Genomic DNA, 15,167 nt, shown 5'->3' with positions numbered 1-15,167 from the left:
CAGCATTCTGCTCTGTTTACTCCTCCCATCTACGTTCTAACCTATCAGGGCAAGCAGCTTCTTTATTTAATTAACCAATGGCCTTCCTCCATCAAGGTTTCAGTTGCTTTTTGGATGTAACATGAAGTAAGTCCACCCTCTCTTTGCATGTCTGACATCTAGTTTCTCCCAGCACAAGTTGCTGAAGTTTTTTCTTTTTTTAAGTGGCCTTGGTAGCCTTGTGAAGAATCATTTGAACCTGGTTTATGCCTATACTTTTGTTCTTCCTTGACTTTGCTGTTTGTCCTTATGCCAATGTTTTGGTGAAGTAGGAATATAAGTTCTCTAGTTTTCTCTTTTTTTTTCATGCTGTTTTGGTGGTTTTGGTTCCCTTCATTACCATGTGAGTTTTAGGATCATTTTTTTTTTCTATTTTCACATAATAGTCTGCTGGAATTTTGATAAGATTGTTGAATTCATCAGTAAATTGGGGAACATTGCATTTTTTTCTCTCTTTCACATACACGTGTCAGTAATCAACCTCCCCGTTCATGAGTCTGGAATGCATCTCCATGTATTTATTCTTTAGTATCCTGTAATATTATGTTTAAGTGTTGTATCTTCTTGGTTTAATTTATTCCTTATTATAAAATGTGCTTTCTGAGTTTCCATTTTGTATGATGCATTCTTAGTATTTAGTTAGAAATGGAATATATTTTGTATTATGCCGATACTGTACCCTTCATCTCTGCTGAATTTGTTTCTTGGCATCAGTTTAGTTAAGAGTTCTTTAGCACTTGCTAACTAATGCTTTTGTTTTTAAAGGTGTGTGTGGTTGTGTGTGTGTGTGTGTGTGTGTGTGTGAGAGAGAGAGAGAGAGAGAGAGAGAGAGAGAGAGAGAGAGAGAGTGAGAGAGAGAGAGAGCGCGCATATGTGCTGTATGGCACAGGTGCGCAGGTGTCCAGGTGTCTGTGGGGAGGGCATGTCAGATGCCCTGGAGCAGACATTTCAGGCCTTATGAGCTGCGACATGAGTGCTGGAAACTAACTCTTGCCATTTGCTTTTGACTCCTAAGCCATCTCTCCAGCCCCTTAACTAATGATTTCTGTGCTGCTTTAGATTTTTCTTTTTCTCTTTGGAACATAGGATCTTGATGTCCAGCTCAGGCTGGTCCTCCAATATGTCACCACACTTGGCATCACTGAACATGGGCTCCAACGTTGTTTTTAGCATTTATTCCAGTCACAACAGTGTGCGGCACTCTTGTATGGTGATCGTATGTCTTGTGAAAGATTTTTTAGGTTGTTTCTAGTTTATTTGGTAAGTATATATCAGATGACTGTGAGATTTCTTTTTCTTTTGTTTTGAGACAAGATCTCACTGTGTAGCCCTGCTGTCTGGAGCTTACTACATAAACCAAATTGGCTTTAAAATAACTACGAAGAACCATAGTTATAGATCTCTCTGACAGTGAAAAATCTGGAAGATTGTATTTTCTATTTTGCTGTCTTTCAGTTTCCTGTTTTGACCTGTCTCTGTGAGGATGGTTGAGCCCCAGGTTGTGTGGAAGACTGGAGTAGGCAGTATTTGATGACTTTCACTTGTCTTGCTTGGTTTTACCTTCTTGTTCCTTTCCTGGGATGTCAGTGACTCAGACAGCTCTGGGCACCCTTTCCCCACTTCTGGGGTGGCTTCCCTCAGATATAGGGTTAAGTCCTATCAGCCTGGTAAAGTTTCCGGGGCGTCTATCTCCCTTGGCAGCTACATGGTGTCTTTCTGATTCTGCCTATGTTCTCCCTACATCTTTGTTCGAATTTCCTGCCTGGCTTTACTCTAGTAAGCCTTTGGTTGAAACAGTTTCTTTAATAACCAATGGTAATAAAAGATATTCATAGCACACAGAGGAGAATCTCACATCAATTAGGCTTCTGGATTTTATTGGAATTCAAGCCTGCGTTTGTTTGGTTCCTGGGCCCAGAAACTGAGTTTATTTCAACAGTTCACTTTTAACTCAGGAGCTCGACTCTTGGGACTCGGGAACTCTTGGGTGGTATATCCTGGAACATTAAATAATGTAGGGGAAATATGTTCTCTCACTAAATAAGAACTTTTTAGGGTTCTTTTCAATTTTATTTTCATTGTTTTATATATACATGTGTTTTGCCTGCATGTTTATCTGTACACCATGTGCATGCCGTGCCCGAGGACCAGAAGAGCGGTCAGATCCCCCAAACTGTAGTTGTAGATGGAGCCATAATGTGAGTACTGGGAATTGAACCCAGGTCTTTGGAAGAGCAGCTAGTACTCTTAATCACTGAACTATTACTTCAGCTTTTTGAGGTCCTTTTGAATGGACTGTCTTTAGAAATCCACAAATAACAACAGAATAAACAAACAAATCCCACACGATCCAAATAAATAAACTACAATGATGGTGCCTCCCTCTGTTGCTGAACATGTTGCATTTCAGAGGTGGAGGCACCTCCAGTCACACAGTGCAGCTGTGGTTCCAGCCGAGGTCCTTGACCCTCAGCCCCATGCTCTTTTCCTTGCCTTGTCACGTGGAATAAGCAGGCATTAGTCATAGTGAACGTGTCAGCAGCTGGCCTTGCCCCAGCTGTAGTCATCATTACCTTTCTTCTTCCACCTTAGCCTGGCTGACTGACTCATCCTAAGTCCATCACTTCTCTGCCCACTGCCCACTGTTTCACGTGGTAGAAACCTGTTGCCTTAGCCTTGCTGCTCCTTTCATTAGACTGCTTCTTGGTCTTTGCACAGGCTGGGCGATTATAATGAGATAACAATAAGGGTAAAAAGTTTGCTACAAAGTGCTAACGTCTGGTGTCCCACCTTCTCATCACAATATCTCATGACAACTCTTAATACTACTGGTCCTTGCTACATGGCACCTCTTCAATAATATTACAGTGACAGTTACATTTCAGTATGAACTAACACCACCCCTGGAAAAGAGTGTCACTGTGTTCCCTTGGTTTGTAGAGACACGAGGATGCTGGCATTATTCTTTCTAAAGCAGGAAGCCCTGGCGGTGTGTAAACATGCCATCCTATCTCTTGAAGCAATCCGGTGAGACTGATATCATATTGTATATGCCTGATACTTGGATTCAGGCATTTGTTCTGAATATGAGCGATGGCTTTAAAGTAAGAAGAGCCAGGACTGGAAGGTGGCTCAGTGGTTAAGAGCATACGCTGCTTTTTCAGAGTACCAGAGTTTAGCTCCCAGCACCCACATTAGGTGACTCACAACTGCCTATAACTCTTGACTCGGCTCCATGGGATCCAATGTCTTCTGGCCTCTGTGGGAATCTGCATTCATATGTATATTCTCTCTCTCTCTCTCTCTCTCTCTCTCTCTCTCTCTCTCTCTCTCTCTCTGTCTCTTACATACACACACACAAAACCAGATTTTTTAATAAAAAAAGGGGGGGCTGGAGAGATGACTCTGCAGGTAAGAGCCCTGGCTCCTCTTCCAGAGGGCCTGAGTTCTATTCCCAGCACCCACATGGCAGCTCAGAACCACCTGTAATTCTGGTTCCAGAGGATCTGACACCTCTTCTGGCCTCTGTGGGCATTGCATGTATGTGATACAAAGACATACAGTTAGGCATAATACCCATGAACATAAACTAAAAATAAAATGAAGGAAAAATGATAAAAAGTAGGAAAAACAGTCTTCTGCTGTGTCGCTAATATCAAGATGCTTGGTGTCGAGCAGCAGTGCGGATCAGCTGGCCACTGCTCTGCTCTGCCCCGGGAGTCTTCAGTCTTGGGAGAGCGTATGCTGAGAATGAGCAAGCCTGGCCAGTGAAGCCCAGATAGAAAAGAGGAGAGGAGCAAAGCCAGCTTCTCACTGCTCATCCCCTGACCTCCAGTTACAGCTCTGTTAGCTTTGTAGGCCTAGAGGAGCCTAGCCACTGCTCATGCCGGGGCCCTGTGCGCTAGAAGCTCTTGAGAGGAAGGTGTGTCCCCTGTTAGTTAGGGACAGGTCACTACAGGTAGCAGGTGGCCATTGTGCAGTCCTTGTGCCAGCAGCAGGCAGTTCTGGTTTCTCACTGCTGCTGTGCTTGAAGAACAGAGCAGAACAATATACTTATTTATACTTGTATCAACTTGTGTTTTCTTATTAACATTGAGAAATCAATTTACTCTTCGTGGACTTTGTTGTATCAATAGATTTTAATCTAATCTCATGTTTGGTTCCTTTGTTTCAGAGTCTGAGTTTCTGTCTTGTCACTGGCTGCCTTTGGACCTGTGTAGCTGTCCCCATACTGGCCCTGACCCTAGGTAGATTGATACTTGAAACCTTGAGTATGCTTCCCCACCCCAGACCTTGAGCCCAAGGTTATGAATCCTTGTTTATATGACTATTTTTAGCTGGTTTTTAAATCTAGTACCATGACCTTGCCTAGAATCTCATTCTTGGCATTCATCTGTCCAGACCTTGGGGTTTTGAAGTACAGAAACATAGCACACAGATAGAACTCACTAAAGTGTGTATCTGTTTGATAAGAGAAGTTACCAGGTCTTGGGTCTGTAATTTTCAAGCGCCTTTTGTTGGTTTTCACTGTGTGGTAATCACTCTGTGTGACCCAGAACGTGACTGCATAGATTTCATTGAATGTTCACTGTGTATTTTATTGACAGTAGCAAATCGAATAGTCTTTTACACTGTAGTTTTGTTGGTTTTAGTTTTCAGATTCAAATGTTTATGGTGTGCAGAATGTAACTTAACTCTGAAAGAAGATATGGACGTGTCTGCTTGGGAGACTATGACTTAGGGCATAGCTGTACTAGTAAGTAAAGGGATGGAGGCTGCAGAGGTCCTCTGGGTGTACTGGGGACATTAGTGGCTTATGCTGACAGTGTGTGCTGTCAGTGACAGTACTTTGTTGTTGGTGATGGCTCAGATGTGCTCAGTACCTCCCAGGAAGCATTCAGAGCTCTTTATCTTTCCACTCAGTCACATACAAAATAGGAACTGGCTTCACCTGTGAGGATACTGGGCTTGTTGGCAGGGATTCTCTCACCACTGCCCCTATGGTAAGAACTGGGGTTCAGGCCTAGGTGTTGCTGCTTCCTCACCTGCCTCCCCAGCCCTGGAATTATCCTTCCTCCACGTATAGAAACTCTGTAGCTTTCCACTCTCTGAATTGGAAGTTTCATCTTCCAGTTACCTGCCCACTTCTCTCATAGATGTGTGTTCTGGCCTTCTTGACTGCTTGAAGCCCTTCAAAGAGGATGCTGCTTTGCTTTTTTTGCCTAGGAACTTGTAGCTACTATTACTAGTTAAGCTCCAGTCTCTCCTTTCCCCAAGATAGACTTGTTCTGTTCCTTTATGCGACTGCTGTTGTTTAAGTGAGTTAGAGAATAGAATGATCTAGTATCCTGGAGAGAGAACTCCTTTGGAAACTGTCTCCTGAGCTCCCAGCATGGATTAGGTTTCCATAATTTTAGTTAGTTTGTTTTTCGAGACAGGGTTTCTCTGTGCAACTGTGGTTGTTCTGGAATTCACTCTGTAGGTCATGCTGGTCCACCTGCCTCTGCCTCCCGAGTGCTGGGATTAAAGGCCTGTGTCCCCACCACCCGGTTTACGTTTCCATCCTTTGTGCTGCTCAAATGTTCTACACTATTTGACATTAGCTATTAACATATTGATTATAACTTCTAGTTTCAGCATTACAGTGGATGTGAGTTCAGGGTGTTGTCTCCTATGTTAGCATATGGCCCAGTCTCTTCTTAGATGAGTAAATTTGAAAGTCACCATGGAAGCTGTTTTTTAGGGTGTCTCAAGTGAACCTCCTCTTATTAAATTGTATATGTAGAAATTGTTTGTTCAGGACCACTGACTGTTGCTTATTTCAGAGGAGAGAGCACTGTCTTATATTGTATTTTGACTGGAAATTGTCCCACCTATCTTTCCCCCTTCCCCTGCTTTACTGTAAGGGTTATTAGGTGTCCCCACACTGATTTTTTTGGGAGGGTCTTCCTGAGATCTCTGCTGTAGTCAGTTTATGAAACTTTTATCTCCAAGTCTTAGTAAAACGCCAGTTTCCAGAATCTTCACCCCTGGCCTCTTACAGTTCCCTGTGGGATAACCTGGAGAGGAGGGCACCTTCGGCTGTGATCTGTGAGTTTATCACTGAATGCAGCCACTCCATATCCACTGCAGACCGTGTCTAGGTTTCCTCTCATCTGTCCCCCAGAAAAGCGAGAGTGAACTTAGTACATCTCAGAATTGGTTGCTTACTTAAGGGCAGGAGGCCACCGTGTGGGTCCTGAGAGGGCAGGGGAAGGGTGCCTGTACTGAGGATGCTTACATGGCTCGCGCCACCACTGCTGTCTTGACTGGAGTATTGCACTACAGTTTTGAAGATGTTGCTGTTGTAGAAACTGAGCAAAAAGCCCGCAGGGGTCACTTCTAGAGCTACACATGAGTCTGTATATTCTCTACTCTATTTCAGAAGATGGAGGTGGAGATTACTGCCCTGCTTACGATTCCAGTACTTTCCTATTCTTTGGGTAGAGTAAAACTCTCAGTATGATCTCTGTGCCTAATGTCATTTGGTGTACTGGTTATAGCTTTTTATTCGGTCATCTGTCCCTCTAGCCGTCTGTGTCCTCAATATACTGACATTTTTTGTTACTGTTCTCGTGTTCTTTCATGTTTCTTTCATGTTCTTTCCATAGCATTCCTGATAGGTTCCTTTTAGCCTGAGGTTATTCTTGGCATTCGTTTGGTTGATTCCCTTTCCTTGCTTACAATATCAATTATATTTTCATTTTTAAAGAGAACCCTTCCCTTGGGGTTTGAGGAATGGCTTAGAGGCTAAGAGCGCTGGCTGCTCTTACAGAGGATCTAAGTTTAGTTCCCAGCATCCACATGGTGGCTCAGAAACATCTGTCACTCCAGTTCCAGGGTTCTGGCACCTTTTTTTGGCCTTTGTGGGCGTTGTACACATGCGGTATATAGACATACATTGTAGGGAAAGCACCCAAACACAATAAAAAAATAAATACAAATGTAAAGAGCAAACCCTTCCCTGATTTTCCAGATTATTGCAGGTTTCTTGTCTTAAGAGCTAATAAAACACCTGTACCATGTGTAGCGGTCATAATTTGTCACTTGTTCTTTATGTGGTTCTTTAATGCAGGTATGTCTCTTCACTAGACTTGGGAATTGTCTGTTTGTCTTTATCCCCAGCACATGGTACTCATAGACAGTGAGCATACGGCAGACGTAAACGGACCTCCTTCCTCCCGCAGTTGATGTTTGCCTTTGTAGAGACTCATGTGATCTGCAGACGACCGCTGAAGGACTGAAGTCCCCTTACAGACTGTGAATGACAGTTCTCTCTGAGTGCCTTAAAATAAACTCAGGCCACAGGGGCATTTATTGGAGGCTGTGCTAGGACATGGTTGAGCTGGGCGGCTCTGCATTTCAGTGACCACTTGCGACTCTGGCTTCTTATCTCAGGCAGATGGCAGTCTTTAATTTGTGGGTGTATGGGGTTAATTGGAGCTAATAATTCTTTAACTTACTGAAGAGTTGTTTTATTTTCCATGATTGGCAGACTTCTCTGTTGTCATGCTTTCTAAAAGTAAGGTCCTATCTGTGTGAGTGGCCATGATTTGGTTAGAATGGCCAGTGTCCTTAAGTTGTAGAATCCACTGCAGCTGGTACAAGTAGGGAAGGGTACTCATTAGCAACTGGAAATTACACTTTTTTTTTTTTTTTTTGCAAAGCCAAACACCTATTCATGGCTTTGGCATAGATGGAAACAGTGTGGTTGGGGGAGGTGCTCAACAAATACAGAAGTGTTCTAGACAGAAGGCCATGTCTGCTGCTTGCCATTAACTTAGAAACCAGACTTCTCAGGGACCTTTGCTGAATTGCTGCAGAAAAGTCACTGGCCTGCAGAGTGTTTGTTGTGGGAGCTGTGTGGCTTTCAAATGAGAGTGTTTCATTCTGTTACCCATAGTGCACAGGTGTACTTGCTTGATGGAAACTGCTTTGCATATGACACTTTGGCTGCAGCATATGACACTTAAGAAATAGCTTCTAGCGTGTAAGAAAATATACTACAACCTGGTGCTGTATGAGCCAGTCTACCCTGTCTGCATAGCCTGTTAAGTGACTGACCATCAAAGACATGCCTCACTTGCCAGTAAATGCTTGATTTGAATCCAGTGCAAATGATACACTTTGATATTATCCAGCAGGAATTTTATAGGGTGGATATGATAGGTTTAAAAGTAGATTCAGTCCATTTGACCTGTGGATTCGGTAGAGGTCAGAACTAGTGACTGGCTGCTCTGCTTCTCTGATCTTTTAGCATATCTGACATGGGGTTTTCTTATTAAAACCAATTAGAATTTGTGCTATACCAGGGGACCAAGTAATGTTTAGTGTAGTAATATGAGTGACGGGGCTGCGTCCCCACCACCTGGCTAGCTTTACCCGAAATAATTACATGGAAACTATATTCTTTTAAACACTGCCTGGCCCATTAGTTCCAGCCTCTTATTCGCTAGCTCTTACATATTGATTTAACCCATTTCTAATAATCTGTGTAGCCCACGAGGTGTCTTACCAGGGAAGATCTTTTTTTTTTTTTTTTTAACCAGGGAAGATCTTAACCTGCGGCTGTGTCTGGTGGGAGAATCATGGCGACTCCTTGGCTCGGCTTCTTTCTCCCAGCATTCTGTTCTGTCTACTCCGCCTACCTAATTTTGTGTCCTATCAGGGCCAAGCAGTTTTCTTTATTAATTAACCAATGAAACAACAGATAGAAAGATGACCCACCTCCATCATGTTTTGATTTCCCAATGGTGGGTTTTGCCTCCTTTGTTGAAGTTTGTACTTTGTAGACCATTTTTGCACAATATCCATCCATATATTTACATATTCATTTATGTTATGTCCTTACTGTAAACAGGAAATGTGGCTTGTTCCATACTGTATTAGCACCTAATAATACAAAATAGTACAAGCCAATTTAACCCGGAAGCTCTCAGACTTGGTGTGCAAAGTTTTCCAGCAGAAATGTGCATTGAAATCATCTTGTAAAGTTATAAAAGCCTAGCATTTTGAATTTAGTTGTTTAGGTGAAGTATCTGGCATACTTATCATCATTGGGCTCTCAAATGAAGAAGAATGTTCGGGGACTTGTAGGTGACAGTTTTGAAGTATTCTTTCTTGGTAAAGACCCACAGTGGCTGAGAAATCACTGTTTTAGTTTGTTGCTATTGAAAATAGTTTTGGTTTAAATTGGCAGGGGTTAGTTCCTGCTTTTTTTCATTTGTTTTAAGGATTTTTTTTTTAAAAAATGTGTTTCTTCCTCCCCACCCCCACCCTTTACAGGGGCAGAATTACCAGGACAAGTGATCTCCATGGCAGCGTCTACTCTTGCAAACTTGGCCATCTCCATCACAGGGTATGAGTCAGGCAGTGAAGACCAGCCCTCCACTCAGCCCGCAGGTGACTGACGTCATGAAGTGCTCAGACTCATTCTAGAAAATGACATAGAGGGAGGCAGGAGAGTGAAGAGCAGCCTGGCGGCACAGAGTGAACCTCAGGCTTGCTGGTGCTCCCCAGCTCCTCTCTCTTCCTGTTTTACAGTGTAACCCTCCTTGTTTGTTTGTTTGTTTTTGTTCTCACCCTTCTGATTGTTTGCCTTTGGGCTTCCTATCCTGGTTCTTTCCTTGCCTTTTGAAAACATGCTTTACTTACACTGCTCTTCGCTTAGTGTCCCATTTACCGGACATAGTTCCACCCCGACTCTGCGCTCTCCTTATCTAGGGTTTTTTATTCAGTGCTCCTTTTCCAGCAGTCAGTTCTACCTTGTTTAGTTTTGTACTGTTTTTTATGCGTTTCCTTCACTTCCCAACTCCCTGTCTACAGTGGGGTGTTTTTCCTTTCCACATTTTATACATTCATTTTTTTTCTTTTTTACTTCCCTGGTATTCTTTTTCTTGTCTCACAGTAAGAGTACAATTTGAATGCCTTATACGGTATCTATTTACTGGCTTCTCAGAGCAGGCCCTCTGGTTGCTCTGTAGAGCGTGGCTTCTGTTAGATCCCCCTGGTAGATTCATACCAGGTTTAGGGCTGTATCATTCCACACTTTGACGGAGTTCAGAAGTGTGTAAGTCTGTCCCAGTTTGTGCTGAGATCCCTGTTAGTGACAGGGGTAATTAGAAGTTAAGATTATTACAGCAAACTTTTTTTTTGTGCATATGGTTAGTATATGTGTGTGTAGTGAATGCATGTGTGTGTAGAAGCCAGAGTTCGAGGTCAGTATTTCCTCAGTCACTCTTTAATTTTTGAGGTAAGGTCTTTTGTGGCCCTGCAGCTTACCAATTTGACTTGGTTTGCTTGCCAGCAAGCTCCAGAGATTTCCCTGTCCCTACTTTTCCAGTGCTGGGATTACAGTCATACATTGTAGCCCTTTTTCGTGGGTGTTGGGGATTCAAACCCAAGTACTTACACTTATATGCCAAACACTTTACCAGCTGAACAGTCCTTCAGCTCCCTCAATATAGCAAGATATTTTTGAAAGAACTGACTAACTACATGTGTTAAGGAAGGTAGGATTTAGGAAAAAGCCAGTCAGAGTAGAAGAAACGCATATTGTTCCTATACATGTGAAACCATGTTTCCAAATCAGAGAAGGATGATACTTAGGTAATAGAGTTACTGTTCTTCACTTTTAGCCTTGACCAGTGAGCACAGACACACGCAGGCAAAACATCCATACAAATACAATAAAAATGAATCTCAAAAATATTTAATTCATATAAAGTAAAAGTTAGAACATTTGCTATCTCCCAGAAAATCTGATTTCCCTAGATCAAAACCCTGCTGATGGGACAGTTTCCACAAATTACTTTCAGTCCAAATCTTCTGTCTCTTGAACCCAGTGAGATCCTGCTACAGATGCCAGTGCAGTATATTTATATTGCTCTTGTCTCCGTGTGTGACTTTATGTTTTTGTGTTTTTTAGAACCCACTGACAGGGGAGAGCCCCCCCCAGCATTGTCTGCTTCTTCTTCATCATCCTCCCGTTCCTCACCCTCTTCTCCTTCCCCTACTTTGGGCAGACAGAGGCCTGAGATGGGGTCATTTCTCAGAAAGAAGAAAACAAGTGACATTTACTTTGTGTCTCTTGTGTGGGCCATCATTGCTGTCCAGCTCTGGCTGAATCTGTGGATCGTGCAGCTGCTGCCGGTACCTGTTGGAGGTTGTTATTTGGTTAATGTTTTATCTTGTTGCTACAGGCTTTTTTTTCTCCTTTTCTTGCCATGGGATTTTAATATTTGACATAATTTTATAGCCATCTTAAAATAGTTGTATGTTTGTACTTAGGTCATGAGAAAAATATTTTTATTTCATGTATATGAGTGTTTGCCTGCCTATGTGTGCCTGTAGAGGCCCAAAAAGGGTATTAGATCCTCTGGAACTTGAGTTTCAGACACTTGTAAGCCACATGTGCCCATGTCCTCTGCAAGAGCCCTAGAGAATTCCAGGACAGCCAGGGATACATAGAGAGACCCTGTTTCAAAATCTATGAAAAAAACAAAAAACCCAAAAACCTAAAGAATTTTTGAACTGTTATGTCATTCTGAGTCTTTGACTTTTCTCTTGCTGCAAAACAACACCATGAGCAAGGCAGCTTACAAAAGAGAACATTAGTTAGAGGCCCATCATCGTTCCAGAGGGCTAGAGTCCATGGCCTGCATGGTGAGGAGCATGGCAGCAGGCAGGCAGTTGTGGAGCTGGAGTAGTAGCTGAGAGCTTACATGTTAGAGAACAGCTATGAGGCAGAGAGACAGGCAGGCACACACAACACACAGTGTCCAATCTGGGAATGACATGGACTTTGGAAGTGTTAAAGCATACTGCTAGTGTCTACTTCCTCCAATAAGGCCACACCTCTTAATCCTTCCCAAACAGTTCTGCTAACTGGGGATCAAACATTCAAATCTATAAGCCTGTGGGGTCCATTCTCATTCAAACCACCACACTGGCCCTGCAAATTACAAGGTTGGGCTTAAGAATATTGGTCCCAGGAGTTAGACATTATAGTGGGAAGAGACAACTACATAGGTCCACCCTCATTAATGAGCAGCCTTCTGGCCTCTTCCTAGTTGCGTTAACAGTTTGTTCATCTGCTGAATAGAGAGGTTGCACAGAGCAGCATCATGTGAGGAAACAGGAGCACAGTTGAAAAAGCAGTGGTACAAAGCCCCTGGGGAAGAGCAGCTGTAATAGCCAAGGACGTCAGTAAATGTCAGGACCCAGTGTTCCTTAGGAAGAGGGAAGCTATGAAGGCCATTGTAGTTCATGATGTTTGTAGGCTAGACAGTGGACCCTGACTGACCCTGGGATTCAGCTCCAAAAAGAAGCTGATGTTTAGCTAGTGGGGCTTACCTGAAAGTGTACCTGGTGTGGTGGTTTGAATAGGAATGGCTCCCATAGAGTCGTGTGTTTGAATGCTTGACTCAAAGGAAGTGGCACTATAAGGAGGTGTGGCCTTGTGGAAGTGGGTGTGGCATTGTTGGAGGAAGTGTGTCAGTGGGGGCAGGCTTTGAGGTCTCAGAAGCTCATGCCACATCTGGTGAGTCTCAGCCTCTTTCTGCGGCCTGTGGATTGAGTTGAAGAACTCTCAGCTCCTTCTCCAGCACCATGCCTATAAACCACCATGCTTCCCACCATGATGGTAATGAACTAAACCTCTGAAACTGTAAGCTATCCCCAATTAAATGGTTTCCTTTATAAGATTTGCCATGGTTGTGCTATCTTCACAACAGTAAAGACCCCAACTAAGACACGTGGCTAGTTCCTTCTGTTTAAAATACCTGTGATCCTCCTCTTTCCTTTCCTGCATGATCTTGTTTTAGTACTGGTTTTGCTATTTAGAATGGAAACTAAGGAACTTTTTCATGTTCTGCTTTGAAATCTGTGTCCTTTGTGTTTGTTTCTTCTCTGTAGTCTGGATAATTAAAAAGCTGGTGATTCACTTTGGAGTGGTGGGCTTCCTGGAGAAACGCTGCCGCGTGTGGTGGCAGGTTGTCGAGTGCTTCCTGAAGGAGCGGCAGGAGGCGTTAGCACCATGGCCAGTTATCGGGCTTGGAAAGTTCTTACTAAAAGTTGATAGCAAGGTATTGTATGATTGGCTGCTTCAGTGGATTTTATGTGTTCCATGGCTTGAAATGATCCATTTCATAACATCTTAATAATGTACTTCATATCTAATTCTCCATGAAACTTTAAAGCTTAGAATTATGGTTCATATGAGATAGGGCACACTTAAATGAAACACAATTGTAGATATTTTTCTTGTTAAAGGAGAGAGCATCTAGATTGACTTCTCTTGCTAAGGACCAGAGTGAAACCGAGAGAGAAGCGACTTGTTTAAGTCTAGGTAATGAGATGGTGGCTCAGAGCAGGGATGTTTTGGAGTGATTCTGTTTGTTAGATACTGTGCTGAGTTACAGGACAGCTTTACCAGTCCTGGATCCCCAGAAACAGAAGCTTGACTTACTGCCCAGATTGGTAATTTCTGAGAACTTCGTAGTTAAGCCCACACTCCACCTTTGGCTCCCACTTTGGTTATTTACTAGCCCTGTGACCTTGGACAGATGGCTACTTCTCTGTGCCTTGGTTTCATTGTTAACAAAATGGGTACGATAACACTTACCTCATAATGTGGTTGTGTTTGCTGAGTTAATATAAGCAAGATCTTATGTGTCTGATGTATTCAGCTATGACCACAGTTTGTATAGAGAAGCATCCCTGTGACAGGGTGGGAGCACAGTGTGAGAATGCCCTTGGTTGCCCAGCTTTGGGGAAGTCGGCAGAGCTGACTGAGCACAGGCAGGCACTATAGATAGAGGGACTGGCTGTGCAGAGGCTCTGCACAGGAGGGGCTGTGGCTGCACAGGTGCTACAGGAACGCTTGCGGTTGTCATTCCACCATCCTGACTGGAAAACAGCATCGCGTCAAGCCCTGTGATGCACTGTTCCTTCCTCTCCTTTCCCGACAGCCTCCTCCCTGCTCTTAGAGACTTTCTCTCCTGCTGTTGTTGCATTCTCTAATGATATCCCACTGTTCTTATCTTCTCTCACCTCCCCTGTCCTCCAGCTCTGGCACTGGCTAAATAAGAAGGTAATAAACATGTGGGTGTGGTTTTCACTACTGGATTTTATACCCTGCCCCACCCCTCAGCATCTCCTTTCTCATTCTGTGTTTCTGTCCACATGTCAAACTAAGATTTGTTTTTAAAATTCTAACTATAAGCTATGGAAGGTCGTGAAATATGAATTCTGCCATAGAGTCATTTTCTGAAACTTCCACAAACTCTTAGATATGAATGGGCCCCTTTGTTCAAGTATTTAAGAAGTTATGTCTCATAGCACTTCTGTCCATAGAATTGATTTTTTTGCCTTTCCTCATTAATGGGGTGACTCTGGTCTCTTTCTCTTTTTTTTCTTCGAGTCTTGCTCTAGCCTGGCTTCTATCCTCCTGCCTCAGTCTCCCGAGTGCTAGCATTGTGGACATCTCCCACCAAACCCAGCTTGTAGGTTCCTTTGGTTTGTGAAACACATTAAGCTATGATTATGGTAGAGGAAGAAAACTATATTTTTCTATAAATGGCACAGGAACTTTTAAAAACTGACAAATCTGTAAAACACTTGTTGAATTTGTCTTTTTTTTTTTAAACAAATTGTCAAAGCTTGGGCTTTTATTTTGATAAATCACAACTTGGGGAGGAAAGGGTCTATTTCAGCTTGCATGTCTCAATAATAGTCCATCATGGAGAAATACTGCTTCCTGGTTTGCTCCTCCTGGCTTGCTCAGCTTGCTTATTTATACAACTCAGGACCACCTGCCCATGGGTGGCATCGCCCACAGTGGGCTGGGCCCTCCTACATCAATTATAAATTAAGAAAATGCTCCATAGGCTTCCTCATAAACCAGTCTGGGTGGGGCATTTTCTTAATTGAGGTTCCCTCTTCTCAAATGACTCTAGCTGGTGTCAAGGTGACAAAAATTAACTGTGAATCCAGCATCCCAGAAACAGATTTTCCTCTCCTTCCTTCCTTCCTTCCTTCCTTCCTTCCTTCCTTCCTTCCCTCCCTCCCTCCCTCCCTCCCTCCCTCCC

General features: G+C 43.1%; 1 protein-coding gene across 3 annotated transcripts in view; it reads left to right on the top strand.

Annotated features, from left to right (window-relative positions):
• Positions 1–15,167, top strand: part of Tmem245 (transmembrane protein 245) — a 76,334-nt gene that overhangs the window by 15,315 nt on the left and 45,852 nt on the right. For 2 of the 3 annotated variants that reach the window (XM_005362205.3, XM_026786599.1), the window contains exons 4-7: positions 9,364–9,480; positions 11,006–11,242; positions 12,994–13,163; positions 14,147–14,170. In XM_005362205.3, coding sequence (XP_005362262.1) covers positions 9,364–9,480; positions 11,006–11,242; positions 12,994–13,163; positions 14,147–14,170 — 548 coding nt within the window. The remainder of the gene's footprint in view (positions 1–9,363; positions 9,481–11,005; positions 11,243–12,993; positions 13,164–14,146; positions 14,171–15,167) is intronic. The other variant, XM_005362206.3, reaches the window with a different exon arrangement.

The sequence above is a fragment of the Microtus ochrogaster genome, linkage group LG5, assembly GCF_000317375.1.
Source record: "Microtus ochrogaster isolate Prairie Vole_2 linkage group LG5, MicOch1.0, whole genome shotgun sequence".
Classification (NCBI taxonomy): Eukaryota; Metazoa; Chordata; class Mammalia; order Rodentia; family Cricetidae; genus Microtus; species Microtus ochrogaster.
Note: the sequence above shows the minus strand (reverse complement) of the source record. Positions and strands in the feature narration are given on the sequence as shown.